Source organism: Lutjanus erythropterus, chromosome 16 (assembly GCF_056507025.1).
Source record: "Lutjanus erythropterus isolate fLutEry1 chromosome 16, fLutEry1.hap2, whole genome shotgun sequence".
Lineage (NCBI taxonomy): Eukaryota > Metazoa > Chordata > Actinopteri > Lutjaniformes > Lutjanidae > Lutjanus > Lutjanus erythropterus.
In genome coordinates, this window is record NC_139332.1 from 23,121,477 (window position 1) to 23,139,476 (window position 18,000).

Sequence of the window (18,000 nt, forward strand, 5' to 3'; positions counted from 1 at the left end):
TTTCTTTTTTTTAAAAGTTATTTCTGTTGTTTCTGTTGCACCCAAACTTTAAACCTTTCCCAGTGTCAAGTTTAGACTTGGAGGAATTATGGCTGCCTTTTCGATATCGACAGAGCCTCCTTTAAGAAAGTTAAGAGAAAGACTCAAAGACTGAGTTTTACGATGCATTGCCTCCATCTTTCACTCCAGTTGATCCATTAAGACAATCTGTCACTTTCTGCCAGACAGTCTCCTTTATCTTCTTTCATTTGGACATATTGCTCCATTAATTCAGCCAACAAGTTTGTCTCAAAAGAGGAGAAATTAGAGTTCTTCTGCCAAATAATCATGAATAGGATAATTAGGCTAATTAATATTTTAGTCAGTGAGCAAACAATGTAATAAATTGTTAACTTTTTAGCTAACCAGAAAATGACATATGGACTACCACTGCTTACTTTCATTTTGAATCTAGAATGGTGAGCACTGACATAATAGGATAACACTGCATAACAACACTGTTGCACCCCAACAAGACCTCTTGAAAAATATATTTTGTCTTTAATGTGACAAGGAGTCAGAACAGTAACACTGATGAGACTGAACATAAGAATTAAGATTAAGTACCTGGTGTTGTTTTCATTTTATTAGTAAACTCATCTGGAATTCCATCTACTTAAATCACTCATTTCCAATAGCTTGTATTGGACTGCATATGACATTTATTGAAAAAAAGAGTTTTTCATTGATCAGATTCTGAAGAAAACCCACTCCCTGAATTGACTAAATGTAAAGTGCATTTGTCCCTGCCTGATTTCCTAAAACCACTCAGGTAGAGTTTCACCGAGCCCGTGGCCAAAAAGTGACTCAGTGTTCCACTAAATCACGATGAATTAGGACAAAACTGTGAGGAATGTAAATGAATCTGAATGACATGAAATGAATCACCCATCAACAAACCACCTTCATTTCCTGTTGGCGAGGCCTTGAATGACCAGTAATATATACGATACACAACATCGGGGTTTTTCCTGGCTCGGAAAAACAAGTCTTGGTGCTTCTTGTGCGGGCCAATGAGCAAAATCAATTGACCATCTATACCAAGAAGTTGGACTCTTGTTTGCGGTGGGTCCTGGTGGGTCGACTGTGGGCAGCTGTTGTATATTTAGGCATATAGGAAAAATATTAACTAGGGCCTGTCAAAATATACTGTACATAAATGAATATGAATCAACAATTCAGACGCGCTCTTCTTAAATGAAAAAAAGACCTGGCATGCATGTTAGTGAGCTGATAACTGATTTGCTCCTCAGTTTATTATGTCACGCGCATCTCATCCTAAAGCAGCAATTCGCTCGACACTGCTGTTGTTTTCATATTTGGTTTTCTAACTAGTGATTTCTCATTCTCGCCACACTGACTGTTTTATAACAGCAGAATATAAAAATGCAAAAATCACTGAAAACATCCAAGAAATATCAAATTGTCATGTTTATGTTGCCTGTGGATTCTTTTTGGGACTTGCCACAACAACAACAACAACAGTTCTCCACGCAGGAAAAATGTAAAAACAAAACTTAAAGGTGTATATGCAAAACAATGAGCAGCACATACACAGATGAACACCCACACAAAAATTACGAATGCACTCATAAAAATAACTTGACATAAATACTCTGTTAGCTGACAGTCATATACCTGCATGATAGACAGGTAGGTATATTTAAAAATAAGTGCATTGCAGATGGTTGTCTCCTTCACTGGTTTTCTATTTCTCTGTGTGCATATTATTTGTTTTTGTTTTATTTATTTTTACAAATTTGCAAAAATGTGTGTGTGTGTGTGTGTGTGTGAGTGAAGTACACCTTGTACCTTGTGGACTTAAATGTCTCCAGATGCTGAACAAAGACACAGTGGCCTCTCTGTTTGTCATCACCACACATGCATGCACACACGAACACATGGACTGATGTACTTACCGACTCAATTACTCACTAAATTTGTTCTGTCACTGTTTCTCTCATACGTACACACACAGTCATGATAAATGAAGTTTATCATTCATTCTGCATGTCCCGATCTAATCCACCTATCTAATTTGCCCTGGGCACTTTCAACATCTGCATCTGTCTCATGTGCAGTGAATTACATTTTTCCCTTGCAAAATAATAGGACAGAAAGAGGATTTTACACTTAATATTGATAAAAAAAAATGTCAAGGCAATCTGAATGCATGTTCTTTATGAGTTGTCCTCTGAGTTCTTTTTAAAAGAAATGAAAATGTATTTGTCAGATTTTTTTTTCTTCCATACGTGAAGTTATTTCTCTGAAAATACTAACATCACAAAAGCTTGAGTACTTCCACTCACTACATGATCTCTGCCCTTGGAGGTATTTCTTGGTAAAGTGACAAGGGAACATGTCGAGAAAGAGTTTTAAAGGTTCTTTTGAGAAAGTAAACTTAACAACTTGATAAGGATGGTCCAAGAACAGTCTGTTCTATCCCTTAGATAATGAAGAGCTAAAACGCTAATGCAACGCTAAAAGCTTATGTCTGGTACAAAAGGTCTCTTTTTGCAGCAATGGACAATGTAGTCTATGGAAGGTAACATTTAACGAGTTAATATATCCTACAACAGCTTCACATTTGGTTTGCTTCCTCAGTGTGGATGAAAGATTTGCAACTAGTCCCAAGAAGGCCAAATTAAAAATTAAAGTTCCCATTAAACAGCTATCTGAGTGCTGTTTGGTTCTGCATGTTTCGTGCTTCCTGTAAAAACAGGAAGCTACAGTGGGCCTTGTTACAGCTATTGATTGGCGTTTGCAGAAGCCAATAGTGTTTAATGTGTGTTCAAAATTGTTCCACATCAGCTCAGCCAGTATTTCGGTAACCAGGGAATCACTTAATTGAGTTTAGCTGCAGTTTTACAGTGAATATCACATCAATAACCTCTTCTAAGCCACAAATTTCACAACTGTGCATGGTTATTTTTTAGTAAAAACATCTAATAAAAGTCATTACTGTAGCCACCCATGTGTTTGTCCTCTATGGCCACATGTATTTGATATGTGAGCAAAGAGCCTGCACATCCCACACATTTGTGATAGCTTGTGTGCGAGTCTAACAACTCTCACCAAAAGTCTCTCACATTACACACATCTGCAGGCAAAAAGTCTGTGGACACTCACACACACTAAACAAATGTTAATAATTATAAACAGAGTGCGGCAGTATTTCTGCAATACCACAATGATCAAGAAACGCTTTATAAACATGTTTAGTATGTGTAATAAATGTTTTACGTTATGTTTGTGTATGAAAACACACATTTTGCATCTTCTTTTTAAGCCCTAAAACTGGGTTGTATCAACAACTGGGCTTTTTAATCTAACATTAGTTTTAATTAGACTTTAGCAAAACTAGGTTTTAAATGAGTAAATCCAGAACTAAAATTAAGCAGAGGTCTGCTGCCCAATTGTTGCCCACTTGTGTGTTTGCCCAAACAGACACCAAATAGTTTAATCAGTATGAGGATGCTTGCTGACCCAAATTTAAATAATAATAAAAAATAAATGCTGACGACTGCTAGGAGTATAAAATACAAAAGAATGGAAAAACAGCTCTGTATTCCTTAACAAAATGTTACTGTGTTTGCTAGCTAGCTGAAAAGCTAAAAAAAACAAAAAAACAAACAAACATTGTACTGATTGCTAGTTAGGTTGAATTTAAAGTCAATACTGGATCACAGTTTAAAATAGGGTTCAAAGTTTTGGTGCAACAGCATCAAATTTAAGCTAGATTTAAAGTAAAAACTCTCTTTAAGAGGTTTAGAAAGAGGTTTAAATATAATCTTTCTACATTATAAGCTAGTTTAGAAGAAGCAACACAAATCTAAGCAACACAAATCTAAATTCAACCATGTTTAATCTGGATTGAAAAATAATCCTTGTTGGTTTAACATACTGTAAATAGCCAAAAATACCCTGACATTGTAACTGTATGATACATATCCTTAAAGGCAAAGTTAAAAAGCTTTTGTTGTTGTCTGTGCTTTACAATGTCAGAACCTCAGTGAGGGTGTTTAGGTGTAAAAGTTATAAAGGAGATTGATTAGTTTGCTTCAACTGGTAACTTTTCCCCCTCAAACACTGTGGCCCTTTGTTCTGAGCAGCCGATAATTAAATCCTGAATTTTGTTTTCTAAAACTTGGCCTTGGAATCCTTTTAGGTTTGGTTGATTTTAACGGTGGTGTGAAACTTTCTGGCTTTATTTCAGTTTTATTTGATTTGAGCTCCGAGATTCAGAGCTTAGATTTTGTTAAGGACGTGAGTGGACTGTTAAATCCCCTCCACTCTCTCTCTCTCTTTGTCACCCTCTCTACACACTTTCCCCTCACTTTCTCCCTCTGTTCTTTTGTCTTCCACTCTCCTTTCCTCATGTAGTCTCTCCTTTTTTCCCTTTTCACCTTTTCTTTCCGTCCTTTTTGCTACTTCATCCCTTCTTCTCTTCTCTCCCTCTGTCTCTCCCTCTTCTTTTCTCTGCTCTCACACTGGAATAAATCAAACTTTTTAATCTTTCATTGATTTGTAGCAGAAATCTTGCTAAGACGACTGTCAGACTGTAATTTTATATGTGTGTGTGCGAGAAAACAAGAAAAAAGTAACTTGTGTCTGAGTTTGTTTGTGAGCATATATCAAGAAGCAATCCAGATCAGTAATCTAGATCAATACTTGAACAGTCAAAAAGATTTCACACAACTATCTTCAGTTCTGTGTGTATCTCTCTAAATCTAGCTGTCTTCAGCCACAACTTTCCCACACACCCCTCTGTCTCTTTCCCACCCTAACTTACTCTAGCTTTCTCTGTCATTTGCTGGCGCTGCTGCTGAAAACCCAGTGAACATGTGTGAGTGTGTTTCTGTGTGTGTTTGTGTAGGCAACAAATTGGCTGTGGAGTCTACTCTGACCAATCCAGGCTTTTAGAGGTCTGTGAAACCGAACTTATGGCCTATTTTAGCAAGTACAGACACATATATATATATATATATATACTGTTAACATTAAAACCAAAATTTACAGTTCAAGGAGAAACATGTAATATATTTACTTTACTAAATCATAAAATGACCAAGAAATGTCATCAGAGAGCACCACAGCCAGCATTCTTCCTCTGAAATTTCAGTTCAGGGCCGGAATAACTGTTTTTGTTCGCCCGTTTCACATTTATTAGAGTTCAAATTGATGCCAAATGGTCGCAGAATGAGCAAGTATCTGTTTATGAGTCATGACAAATCATTAATCATCTTTTAGAAGGAGTAGATGTTTGTAATGGTTAAATTGAGCAATATGTTCATAGAATCTGGCAGGCAGTCACTGAACTCAGACTCCAGAGTGTGCATTTACGGAAAACTGAAAAAAACAAAAAAAAAAAAACAGCTGATTGACTTTGACTTACAGTGTAGGTTGCTTGTCATTATCACAGTGAGTCAAGAAACTCTCTTCAACCATAGATCATTTATGAAATAAAGATTTAATATATCTTCGAGGGCTCCTACTTGCTATTTGGACTGCTGTACTCATTTTTGAATGCTAGGCTGTGAGATTTTTTTATATCTGTGTAAAAAAAGAATCAACTCAACACAAAGTCTGCAAGTCTTCGGTTCTATATTGACATGCTGATCCTCTTCGGAGAGAGCTCTCCCAAGAAGGATAGCCAGTAAAAATACTAGAAGTAGTTAAAATTATGGGGGAACTCTACTTGTTTTACACATCAAAGTCTGTTTACAGGTCTTGGGGAGTACTAAAAGTTGTATAAAGCCTTTTGTGGCTCCAGAGAGAGCCGTGCAAAATCAAAATGCATCAGTCGGGGAGAGATTAAAAAAAATATACAAATTTGAAAACTAAAAAAAATCTGGGAGTGTGGGGTTTACCAGACCTCTGCAGTCTGCTCACCATCGCCGCTTGATGCATCTTGTTGTGCTGTGGTTGGCCAGCTCTCTTCTACTAACAGTGCAAATGAAGCTGAACAACCCTCTTCACTCATTTTGGGCTTGTCCGAGGACTGAACAATTTTGGGCTTAAGTCATTGAAAGATTTTCATACGTGTGCAACAATGTCTAGACCCAGAGCCAAGTACGGCGGTTTTTGGTGTTGCTTGCAGAGAGTCTCTGAGTCTCTCTCAGACACTCACTGTTGCTTTATCTTTGCTTTCAGCAAGACACCTCATTCTGTATAATTGGAAATCTAGCTCCCTCCTATGCGCGGCTGCTAGGTTGGTAGGAGGTAATGGATCATTTGAAGCTGGAAAAGCTCAGATATACCACTCAGGGCTTTGTTAATTCCAAAAAGAAGGGCAACCATACCTGTACTACTATAATAATGTCTACAGTACAAGCAATACCACTTACTGCCAGTAAGTTTGGTTATTTTTGTTCAATTTATTCACTATTGTTTAATTTGTGTCTTTGTAATATTTGTTAATTCTATTAGTATTACTATCATTGTTTTTTATTTTTCCTTTGTTGGCGTACTGGCAAGTCTCCAAGGGAGGCTGCTGTGGACGGGAAGCAGATGTTGTTTTATATATTGTTTAATATCTAAATGTTTGAAAACCCAATACAAACATTTGAATATGTATTTTGTCCTGCTGCATCATTTTTTTATACAGTTGTTTAAAAAAACACTGTCTGTTGTGAGTCCAACAGTGTTTATATAAGAGTGCGGAGCTAAATCGGTGGAGTGCTCTTTTATAGGTAAACTTATTCTTGTAGTGGATTCAAAGTGTGACAACATGCTGTGTAAGTGTATTAAAATAGAGCAGTTTCACAGGATCGCCATAGCTTAAAAAGGCTGGAAGTGGATAGAAAGGCCACTTGTTTAAATCCCTTCTAAAGGTTGTCAACAAAACCAGATTCTCACAGTTTCCTGTCTCAGAGTTGATGCCAAGATTAGATTAAGTCCTTGATAACTCAGCAGGTTAGTGGACCTGGTGCTGATCTTGTCGTGAGAGAAGAACTGAAAGGCACACTTTCATCTCTCAATCACTTTCAAACTGCCAGTAGATGCCAAAAAAACAGCAAACAGAAACTGAGTTAATTATGTACCTAGACATACAGCAAGTAGGTGTTAATGAAGGTAGGACAATTTTACCGGTTCTCAATAATATCCCTTCAAAACATTTCTTTAAATACCTACAAATTAGGAGTTACATCTTAACAGCACTTAAACAGACCTCTTGCTGACTTCCTCTGTTTAGTCTTGAAAAGGTCATACTAGATCATCTTCAAAGCTGTGGCCATCTTTCCCTTTTGTATAAAACTATATTAGTTAAATCTAGAGAATCCACAAACAACAACAGACTGGCTTAGTCATGTGACTTTGATGAAGAAATTTCTCAAGGTGACTGAAAGAGTTTGTCAAGAGGCACAAAGCCAGACGATCAACACCAGATTTAAACTGATATAATTTAGATGGATCATGTGCACATACATAACTCCCTCCCTGTTATATTGCTTTGATAGTAATAGTCCTGATTCATGTATTAAATGTGGCCTAAAAGAAAGCACATTATTCCATCGCCTTTGGAGCTGCCCGTATATTAAAAGTTCTGAGAAGAAGAGGTCACACAAACTATATCTGATATCACCTCTATTAGGCTGCCTGTCTGCCCTCAGGTATTAATCCTTGGACTACTTCCATCTAAAAAATAAAAAGATAATCATTTTATGCTCACTTAAGGGTAAACAATCTATTGCAACTGCCTGGAAGAGCAAAGAGGCACCTACAGCTGGATATAAGTTTAAAAGTGTTTCAAACTGTTTAGCCGTGGTAAAACTGACTGATGCCACCGAGGGGAAAATACAAAGCTTTTCAAAAATATGGCAAAAATGTGACATTTTACTGAATATCTTGAAAAATACCTACCAAAATGTTTCCTGAGCAATTGAAAAATTAGGATATTGTAATATACAAAGATACTGTTATTGCAATTATTATATAACAGCTACACAGGAAATGCAGGGTTTTCTGATTCGTTTAGTGAAGCTTCTCGCAGTATGTTGATATTCAGTGCAGCCAACTGTTAATATCGGCCTAATATTAGCCTTTCACAGCTATATCAGTCTATATTGATATTGGCATGGGATATTAAAATTTTAATGTTTTACGCAGAACATCATGCAGATTGTTTTTGCAACATTTTATGAAAATTTTCTTCATTCAACTTGAATATACATATATTTTGATACAGTTGTGTTTTATTTATATCTATATATAGTTATTACAAATGCCTGTGACAGTTTACTGTTTCAGACCCCTAATATCATTTTGGATAATAGAGTTTTTGTTAAACTGTAAAATATCCTGCCTCTTTAAATTTCTTTGTCTCAAGTGTTTGATAAGCACATTTGAGGGATCACTGCTAAAAATGTGTGTTTATGTATATATTCTGTATATTATATTCTGCATTAAGAATACTGGCTGATATATCGATTAACACTAGTATTGGCATCAGCCCCAACAATCGTTACACATCAGTCCAGCCCAAATATTCATGTTGTGTATGTGAGACTACAAAACTGTGAATATCAATGAGGTCTGAATCACTTCCAGGTATGAATGTCTCAATTGTGCCTGTGACTGACTTAAGTGTGTGATTTTTTTTTTTAATGGGTTGTTGCTCAGTCAACATTTCCTGGGAAATAGGGAGTGAAAAGTAGAATTAAAGTGAAATGAATCCCAGCACAGGCAGTACTTTATCATCTTCCGGACTTGAGAATGGAAATTTTTGTCTACTGACCGTCATTCAGTTACTGGAACATTTAGTCAGAGACTAAAATTGGAATATTGACTGTTTGGATAACACAACTTTTTAAAACATTTACTGTGTTGACTAAAAAGTAGACTTCCTATCTATCTTATAGATATTTTTAAAGCATTAATACCCTTTCTTGTCAAAGAATCGATCCTGTGGGAAAAGCAATATTTAATCAATGCATTCTTACCTGTAGTGTCTAAAAATCTCTTCTTCCACTTCCGTGATGAAGTGACACTTTGTACAAGAGTACTCCCTCTCTCCTCCTCCTCCTCCTCCTCCCCCTCCTCTCCCTCCTTCCTTGTCTCCCCCAGCCTCATCCTCAGCTTTGACATGTGGTGGTGCCCCCTTTAGGTTGATGAGGGTGTGGCAGCTTTCGTAGTGTTGAAGCAACACGTCGATGTCGCTGGTGGCGAACGCACACTGGTCACACAAATGGGTGACGCCTTGAATTGGAAACACAAAAACGAAGAATCATCATGTCAAACAGTAAGTATTCTGACAAAACATTATATATGTGTGTATGAACATATGCATTTGAATACCTTGTGTGACAACGGGATGGGCAGGATTAGAGGGGTGTAAAGTCACAGCAGGGTCACCTCTAGGATTAGGAGGGGTCATGCTGGGTGAGGTGGCGGTGGCTGGTTTCGAGCCAGCGGTGTCCTGCTGTTTGGTGGACTGAGGAAACTTGGAACAGCATTTAGGGCAGGTGGGCTTCCGACAAGCAAAGGGGTGAGACACCTATTGAGAGAAAGGGCAGTTTGGTGAGGAGTAGCATGGATCATTGCACACTTCTCTCTATTATTGACAAAACTGTACATATAAAGTGAATTTAGACTTTGGTGCTGTGATGTTATTGTGTTTTTGTCAATGCAGGTGACATCAGGGGGTACAAGTATAAATGTGCATCATTAAGAGAATGATGCCACCCCCAAGTTTGGCTTTCAACCATCCTTTTTACATTTTAAACAGTTGCAACGGCACTGTTTGGCAGCTGGCACAAAGGAGGGTGTGGGAGCATGTGTGGGTGTATTCGGGGAAGCAAGGGAATTTTAACTAGGCTGGAAATTGGAACAATTAACTTTATACTTGTTCATATATTACACTTCATTTTGTTGTGCTTACAAAACAAATATTTTTTTCTCTTAATTGTCACCAAAACACCAAGCAAATGAACATTTCCATATTTTATTAACCTCACCTCCCCCAGATGTTTTTGCGGCTGACAGAGCCCCTGTGGACAGTACATGCAATGCTGAATGCAGCATCGATGGATGGAGTGGTTGTGCTGGTAGTGCAGTAGTAACGGTGCTACTACGATCACATCTGCACTGTGGGCCATTGAGTACCGGAAATCACACAACTGACAGTTATAACTGGTCACGACTGCTTCTGAATCACTGCTGTTCGGGTCTCCTAGGAAGCAGAAAACACGAAGGTCTGTTAAATAAAACAGTTTGAGTCTTGGAGTAGAAAAGCAAGGCCATGACAGAAAACAAACAAGGAGAGTCAAGTAGCATCATGGCACATGAAACAATAAAGAGCAATGGGTCAAACAGTGGTGTTGTACTTTTTAAAACAAATAAGTGGAGGTCAGTAGAGTCAAAGTTTCTAGGAGAAACAAAATCGAGTAGTATCACAGATCTAAAAAAAGTTTTTTTAAAAAAGTAAAAGTAAGTCCACAGATTTTTTTTTACACTTAATTAATTATTTATTGATCTATCATTAATCTTGTGCCCTTTTCTGACAGGGAACAGTGTGAGCAACCACAGTCCGTTGGCAAAAACAGTCATCTTGTAGAACTAGGAGTTTGCTGTTCTACCACTGCCTTGATCAGTTAGTTCATAAGTGTTAATGTGTGGTAGACCAGCAATCTGTGTGTTCTGTGAGGTCAAATGACTGCTTTTGCAAATGGAGTCTGGTGGCTTTAAAGAAAGCAATATTTGGTTTATAAATGGTTGTTAGAATAGTCTGATGACAAGGTCTAGTGATGAAATATAGTGTACACTTAAACAGACACTGAAGTTTTTAGGTGGGTCTTTTTAGGTGCCTAAAATATATTTTGCTGCTGACGCTGTCCACAGCAGTACCTTGCTTTGCTTCCTATATCGGTACTGTACTAGAGGTAATACTATAATAAGGATGGGCCGACCCAATACTCGATATCAGTATTGGTCCAATACTGGCCGAAATTACTGGATCAGATATGGGAAACAAAAGGTATAATCCGATACAAGTGCAATTTATGCATTTATGCAATTTATTTAAATTTCACAATGAAGGTATGAATTGTGTTGACCAATCAAAATGCTGCTGAAACTTTTATATGAATAAAGTTTGTGGGTTATGTGGACTGTCTATTTCTTCCTTCATAGGAGTAGAATATTAGTCTCACAGTTTGAGCATGATGGTTTCTAGATGGCCTGGTTAAGCAAAGTACATCCACATAAAAGTGTTATTAATAGCTTAGACAGGAAAAAAGATGGTTTAAGATTGGTATCAGTATTTGCAGATACTCGAGGTTGATGTATTGGTATCGTTATCAGACATGATAAAGTGATATTGAGCCATCCTTAATTAACTATGGCTAAGTACTTAATACAACCCCATTTCAAAACGCCCAAACTATCCCTTTAAAGCCGCTATCTTCTACAGACAAACACGTTAAGCAATTTACCAACACATTTCACCAGACTCTCTCCAATTTCATTACCTTGGCTGGTGCTGGATGGGTTGGATGAGACATCTTTGTGGCTTTTGGACGCCATGTGGTCTCTTTCTCCTCCATCTCTTCTGCCTCCTCTCTCCCTCTCTCTATCCATCCTCCCAGGATTGGAGTTGCTGGGGCTCATTGTACCTCCTGTGTGCATTCTGTGTCTTTGTTCATAGTGCTCTAAAAGCTTGGCCGAGCCCCCTGACCACTCGCAACTCCAGCTACAGAATTTGCACCAATAATAAGCCTGCACAGCACCTCGACCCGGCTCCCCTGTCCAGCTTGACGCATCTGAACACCCCCTAACTGGGATGGAGTACCCGACCAGAGAATCATCTTCCGCTCTCACTGCGACTCGGTCCGCGCCGTCTAAGATTTGACTTCTCTCCTTCCCCTGGTTGTCATGCGTTGCCAGGTTATTGGTGGCCAGATGGGGCGTCGTTGGTGGAGTTTTGACCTTGTTTGGATGCGAGGACAGGAAGTGCTGTTCAAGTTCTAAGGAATTACTGCCCATGTATGTGAAGTTGCAGAATTTGCAGCGAAAGTATTTAGTATTCCCCTGGCAATCAGAAGTCTTCCGGCCAATCCCTATTAGCGTGCCACCCAGCGTCACCTGTTTACAAGCAGAAAAGAGAGAAAAAGACAAAACAGTCACACATGTGATTCAAATTTGGCTGCTCCTTGCTTGGTACTACCAAAAGGTTTATTTATTTCCAGTCTCACATTCCAATTGGATCCATTTACTGGTTGGCAGATTATCTTTTAATGGGCTCCAATGTATACAAAGATATTTTATCTCTTTTCTAAAAACCTTTTGTTCCACAAAGTGAAGCGAAAGGTCAAAAACATTCAGGTGGCAGGCGTCTCATTTTGACAGCTGACTTTAGCTGGTTAGCATGACAAACCTCATCACTGGCAGATTATGTCAGCTGTAGTTAATTATCATACTACTGTAACAGCTAAAATTAAACTTCTGGCTGGTTAATGTGTTTTCTGCAATCTGGTTTCTATTCTCAGTCAAAAATCATTTGTGAGGTAAAAGAAAACATGACTCTGCAACCCCACTTGAAGAGTTCAGATGGACTTTGTGTTTTCACAGTTGGACACGACCAACAAGATTGTACTGCTCCCATAAGAGCCACATTCAGGAAGAGAATTTCATTAAACTTTAATGCTCATCAATGTGACTGCTTATAGGAGAAATATGTAAAACCCTAGTGTTTGAAAATGAGTATTGCAGTCCAAGTAGAGAACTGAAGCCATAAACAGTATATTAAATACGTTTAAATCTAATTTAATATATGATCAATGGTTGAAGCAAGTTGTTTTCCGCTGCCTCATCCTCCCCAGACTTGCAGGATGCCTGCAGGCTGCAGGAACACTAAACACAAGCAAAAGACAACTGTAACATTATACTTGGACAGTGACAAGCAACAGGTCTCTACTCCAAGTTGATCAGCTGCTTTTTTAACTCTGCCAATTTTCTGTCGATGTAAAACAAAGCCTGAAAACAAAAGTCCACTACTCCGAAAACACACACTCAGGAGTTGGAGCTCAGTGACCGCCTGTCAGACTCCATTAACATATTTCTCACTTTATCCATTGTAAACATCTACTCCTTCTAAAAGATTATTATTGATTTCTTATGACTCACAAAGAGAAACTAACTCATTTGGCAAACACTCAGCATTAATTTAAACTCTAATCAACGTGAAATGGACAAACAGAAACAGACGTTCTGTCCAGGAATGGACATCTCGAGTAAAGCTTGGTGGCTGTAGTTGCTAGAGAAGGCAATATTTCAACTTAGCACATTTCTTTACTCTCTGATGACATATCATGGTTATTTTATGAGTTAGCACAGTTAATATATTACATATTTCTCCTTTAAGAGCAAGTATGTGTAAGTGAGTATTACAGCTGTTCCTTTACTGTGTCAGATACATGTAATCAACATTTCATATATAATATTGGTCATCTAAATTCAGGCCATAGCTTCAACTTGTTAATATTAATTAACTTGTAAATACTATAGTGTTTTGTCAACTTAGTCAACTAAAGCTGATTATAGAGCTTGGTTTTAGTTGTGTATAACTTTATCTGATACTATTTGTAAATACTGAACCTAAACCTAATTTGATTTGGTAAAAGATGGGAAGAGATTCAGATTCAATAAAATGCTACTGACCAATAATTTGTAACACCTAAAAGATGCACATACAAACATTTATTAGATATTAGACAGTGGTTTAGCTTATTATACCATAGATCATACACAGTGTACCTTGTCTGTGGAGTTCAGAAGTAGAACATTCATCACTGTCAGTTTTAATTCCTGTGCAGCAGATATGTGGGGAACACATGACATGAGCCCTCAACCACAGAGCTGTGCCGCTGCAAATATGGAAAATTAGGCCTCATCTGCTCTTAGCACCAAAGCTTACAACAAATGTAATCCATCATTTTCCATATGTAACTGTAGACAATTAAAAGGCTGCTGAAACTCTAACTAACTGACTAATAACATATCTATCAGGCTCTGCTGTTGTATCCAACGTTCGAGTCCAAGATTCTGCATTACTGAGCGAGCAACCTGACACCCGTCTGGTTTTTATTAGGTTAGACCTTCGACTGTAGGTGATTATAGTGCGCTGCTGGCTATACTGGTGAGCAGGCAACCTGGCACGTCTTACAGTGACATTAGACTTACTACTGTACAATATGGATTTGTCTCTTTACGGATCTGTGGTTTGATGCTGACTGTTGGCAGTCGTGTAATGGAGGTTTGGCAAGAATGAAATGCAACTGGTGAGCTGCATTTACTGTAAGTGAGCAAAAGTGAATGATTTCATTATTTTTTCATATAGTGTTGAGCTTGATTTTTTCAGCGCAAGTATCAATGAGCATGCATTTTGATTTTAGTAATGTTTTTTTTAAATAACTTGTTTGTATTCTGACACAATAAATCTTGTATTTATTCATTTATTCTGCTCATCAAGGTGATTTTTTGCAATTAAAATGAAGTCATTAAACCTTTCATTGTCACTTCTAGTGGACAATGAAGAAGAATTTATTTTGCCTGAGCAGACATTTAGAAATGGCAGAAAAGGCAAAATAATGACAAAGACTAGGATGGTGAGACAAAACACACTACAATAAGAGCAAGAAGAGTGATTTAAAATGTGAGATGGTAGCTTCATTGAAGAGAATAAATTCAGAAGGTTAAATTAGATCTATTACTGCGTGTGATCTCACAGCAGCAATCATCCAATCATCACGTCCCACAGACCCTGCCCAGGCAATTAGAGAAGAGCCAAACATCAAGTAATTTTAGCAAACAGAATGGACAGAGACACAGAAAGAGGAACATGAGAGGAGGGGCACGAGAGAAAGAGAAGAGGTAGAGGACAAGTGGGACGAGATGAGGAAAGAGAGAAAGTGAAGGAATGGAGGGAGGGAAGAAGAAAGAGGTGAGAGATGGATGAAAAGCAAATTGAGAAGGGGAAAAAAAAGGGAATCGGAGTAAGAAAGAATGAAGGAGAGACAAAGACAGACGATGAGAGACACAACTGGAGAAGAGAGAGAGAGAGAGAAAAAGAAAGTTAAATGTGTCTGACAGCTGTTTCATTACACTGCCTAACAGCCGATTATAACTACTGGTTTCTGTCTGTCTCTTCCACTCCTCCATCTCTCTCCTTCTTTCCTTCTTTCCCGTATCCCTCTCCTCCCCGAGTCTTTTCTCCCGAAATCTCATTGGCTGACGGGGAATCTCGTCTTAGCAAATGACAACATGGAATTTTCCAAACGTGGGCGGGAGAGAGAAAAAGCGAGCGAGGGATGGAGAGAATAGAGCCCCCTTTCATTCGCTTTTTTTTTTTCATATACTTTCACTTTTTCTTCATAATGACGACTTAAGCCCACTGGATTTTCTATTTCTGACTCTGTGTGTGTGTGTGTGTGCTTGACTACTGTGTCTATGTGTGTGTTTCTGTGTCCATTACGTGACTTAAAGCCATTACAGTCTCCTGGTTAAAGTGAAATGAAACTCCTTGACAACTCCTCACACACACACATGTACACACACATACACACACGCACACGTATGCACACACACACACACACACACACACACACACACATATATATACATAAACACACAGGTTTATTAGATCATCTTGTTTAAAGCTTTTAGACAAAACCCTACTGTTCACACACACACAGCCCTAATCTTTGACCTAATTGTTATGAAAACTGAACTAGTAATTAAGCAAATTACAAATTAAGAGCTTATTTTAAATCAGACTATGAAAATGATTTTTAAGAGCCTTGCATAGGACTCTAGATAAGTATTGAAAATATACCTGTAGTATGAAATGTGAAAATTAAAGGAGCAATATGATGCAACTGCACATCCAAAAATGAGGACTGCAGTCCAAATATCAAGTTGTATCACTAGTTGTTGAAGCATGATCTATTTTGATGCCCCCTGCCCTCCTCCTCCCCAGACTTGAGAAAGCTCAAGCAGGAGTTGCAAGAAGAGCACAACATTATAATTTGACAAAAGCAACTATAGCGATGATGAGTCCTACACCGTAAGTTGTCACCTGTTTGTCAGTGTGAAGTTATGCTGAAAAAAAAAAGTACACTGCTACAAAAATACACACTCTGGAGTTGGAGTTCAGAGACTACCTGTCTGCCTGCCTGCCAGACTCTAATATCATATTGCTCAGTATAGCTGTAATAAACATCTACACCTAAAAGATTTATTTATGATTCATAACTGTAAATATATAACAAAGTGCTCCTTTAAATTTTTTTCTAGGTATTTCGTTGAAGTTCTTATTGGACATGATTTAGAAACTTGAAATTAATGTGCACACTTGACCTTAGTATTTATGGTTAAATGCAGTTTTGGGAAAATTACAGAGCAGGGAAAATTATCTTTTGATTGGCATATTGGCTCTTGAAAACTCTGACTGTTAAGGAATGTGACAGCCTCTCAAACTACTAAAAACCACGAATTGATATGGAATAAATAGCTCAATAATTTGGCTGCAAGAGGTGGACAGGACATATTGCAATAAAACCTGAAATATAAACTCTGTAAGTATTCATTAAATTTGATGAGGTCAAAAATTCTTTCAGTAAGTCGACAATTTCTGAAAGTGGATTCATTTTTCTGCTACAAAGGAGAAACTCAATGGCATTTCAACTTACTCTACTGAATTTGTCACTAATGACCGTCTAATTTACAAATGGTGACCTGCCTGCCCAACACTGAAAGCTCTCATTATTTTTCATTTCAAAATGAAACCTGCCCATTCTGCTGCCTTAAAAAATCTTGTTAAATATTTTCAAGCGTATATTTTGATTTTTAAAAAAGACATGTGAATGTTGAATGTTAAAGATCAAAGCCTCAGTATATCCAATCTTTTTGAAGTAGTTTAGGAAGATCTGCTTAAGTTTACATGAGCAGGGTTCCAACACATTTTTCAAAGTCAAATTCAAGTATTTTTCAAGAATTGTCATGGTACATTTTCAAGCTATTCAAGCACCTTGAAGCTGTGGTAAATGACATGTTTCCTACATCCACTTCTTCCTCACATTAAAGCAGATATTACTGTGCTATAAACAATCAAAATGATGTTTTATGATTGCTGTCTACAGAGGGTTGACAAAACAAAACACAACAAAGTTTCATCCTATACAACCAGGCTTATTCTATTTCTTATCTTTTTATCTAAAAACTAATCAGTAACTACTCTAGCAAATTATTAGGAAAGTAATGCTATTAAAAATTTAAGAAGTTTCACTTCAAAATCAAAGCACTTTTCAAACCTTGAAAATACTACATTAAAATCCAATTTTTTCCAAGGATTTCCAGCATAAGTAATACATGAAAAAATAGCAGTTTCATAGCAGATAAAGGTGACATGTAAATACTTGTGTCTGAGGCTTTAATGTCTACTATAACAGGGATAGTAAATTATGCACAATGTTAAGCAGTGACTTTCTAGGTTGTCATTCTAACCAAAGTCTACAACTCATCTAAAGTGCAATAATCAGCGAAATAAAACGAAATCACTCGAGACATTTTTCATCCTCAAACTGATTGGCTGATCTGTTGGTGTCCAGACGACAGGTGCAAATTATGTCTTGACTTTTTAATGTGCTCTGATGTATGATTGCAAGATAAAATTCAATCATCCTAAAGTATATAGAAAACATTTATCTTGGAGAAGGAATTATGAGCACCTGAACGTTTGCAGCATTCTTGTCTTTATCCTGCAGCTGCTCCCATCAGATACTACCTCGTTAAAATGCTTGCAAATTGAGCTCTGCATAAGAGGGATTAGTGCAGGATATATATCTATTAGCCATCATTTAAAACACAATGACCGTGGTGCATGCCGTGCAAGTGGATGCATGTGTGTGTGCATCTGCGTTGCCTGTAAGTGATTTGCAACTGTGTATCCGTCTCCATGCCTGTGTG

The 18,000-nt window shown here is 37.6% G+C and overlaps 1 protein-coding gene across 2 annotated transcripts in view; it reads right to left on the bottom strand.

The window, feature by feature from the left end:
- trps1 (trichorhinophalangeal syndrome I) overlaps positions 1–18,000 on the bottom strand; it is a 167,528-nt gene that overhangs the window by 60,700 nt on the left and 88,828 nt on the right. For both annotated transcript variants that reach the window (XM_084739336.1, XM_084739335.1), the window contains exons 5-8: positions 11,508–12,120; positions 9,996–10,210; positions 9,337–9,535; positions 8,982–9,237 (exon numbers count right to left, since the gene is read on the bottom strand). In XM_084739336.1, the coding sequence (XP_084595462.1) occupies positions 8,982–9,237; positions 9,337–9,535; positions 9,996–10,210; positions 11,508–12,120 (1,283 nt within the window). The remainder of the gene's footprint in view (positions 1–8,981; positions 9,238–9,336; positions 9,536–9,995; positions 10,211–11,507; positions 12,121–18,000) is intronic.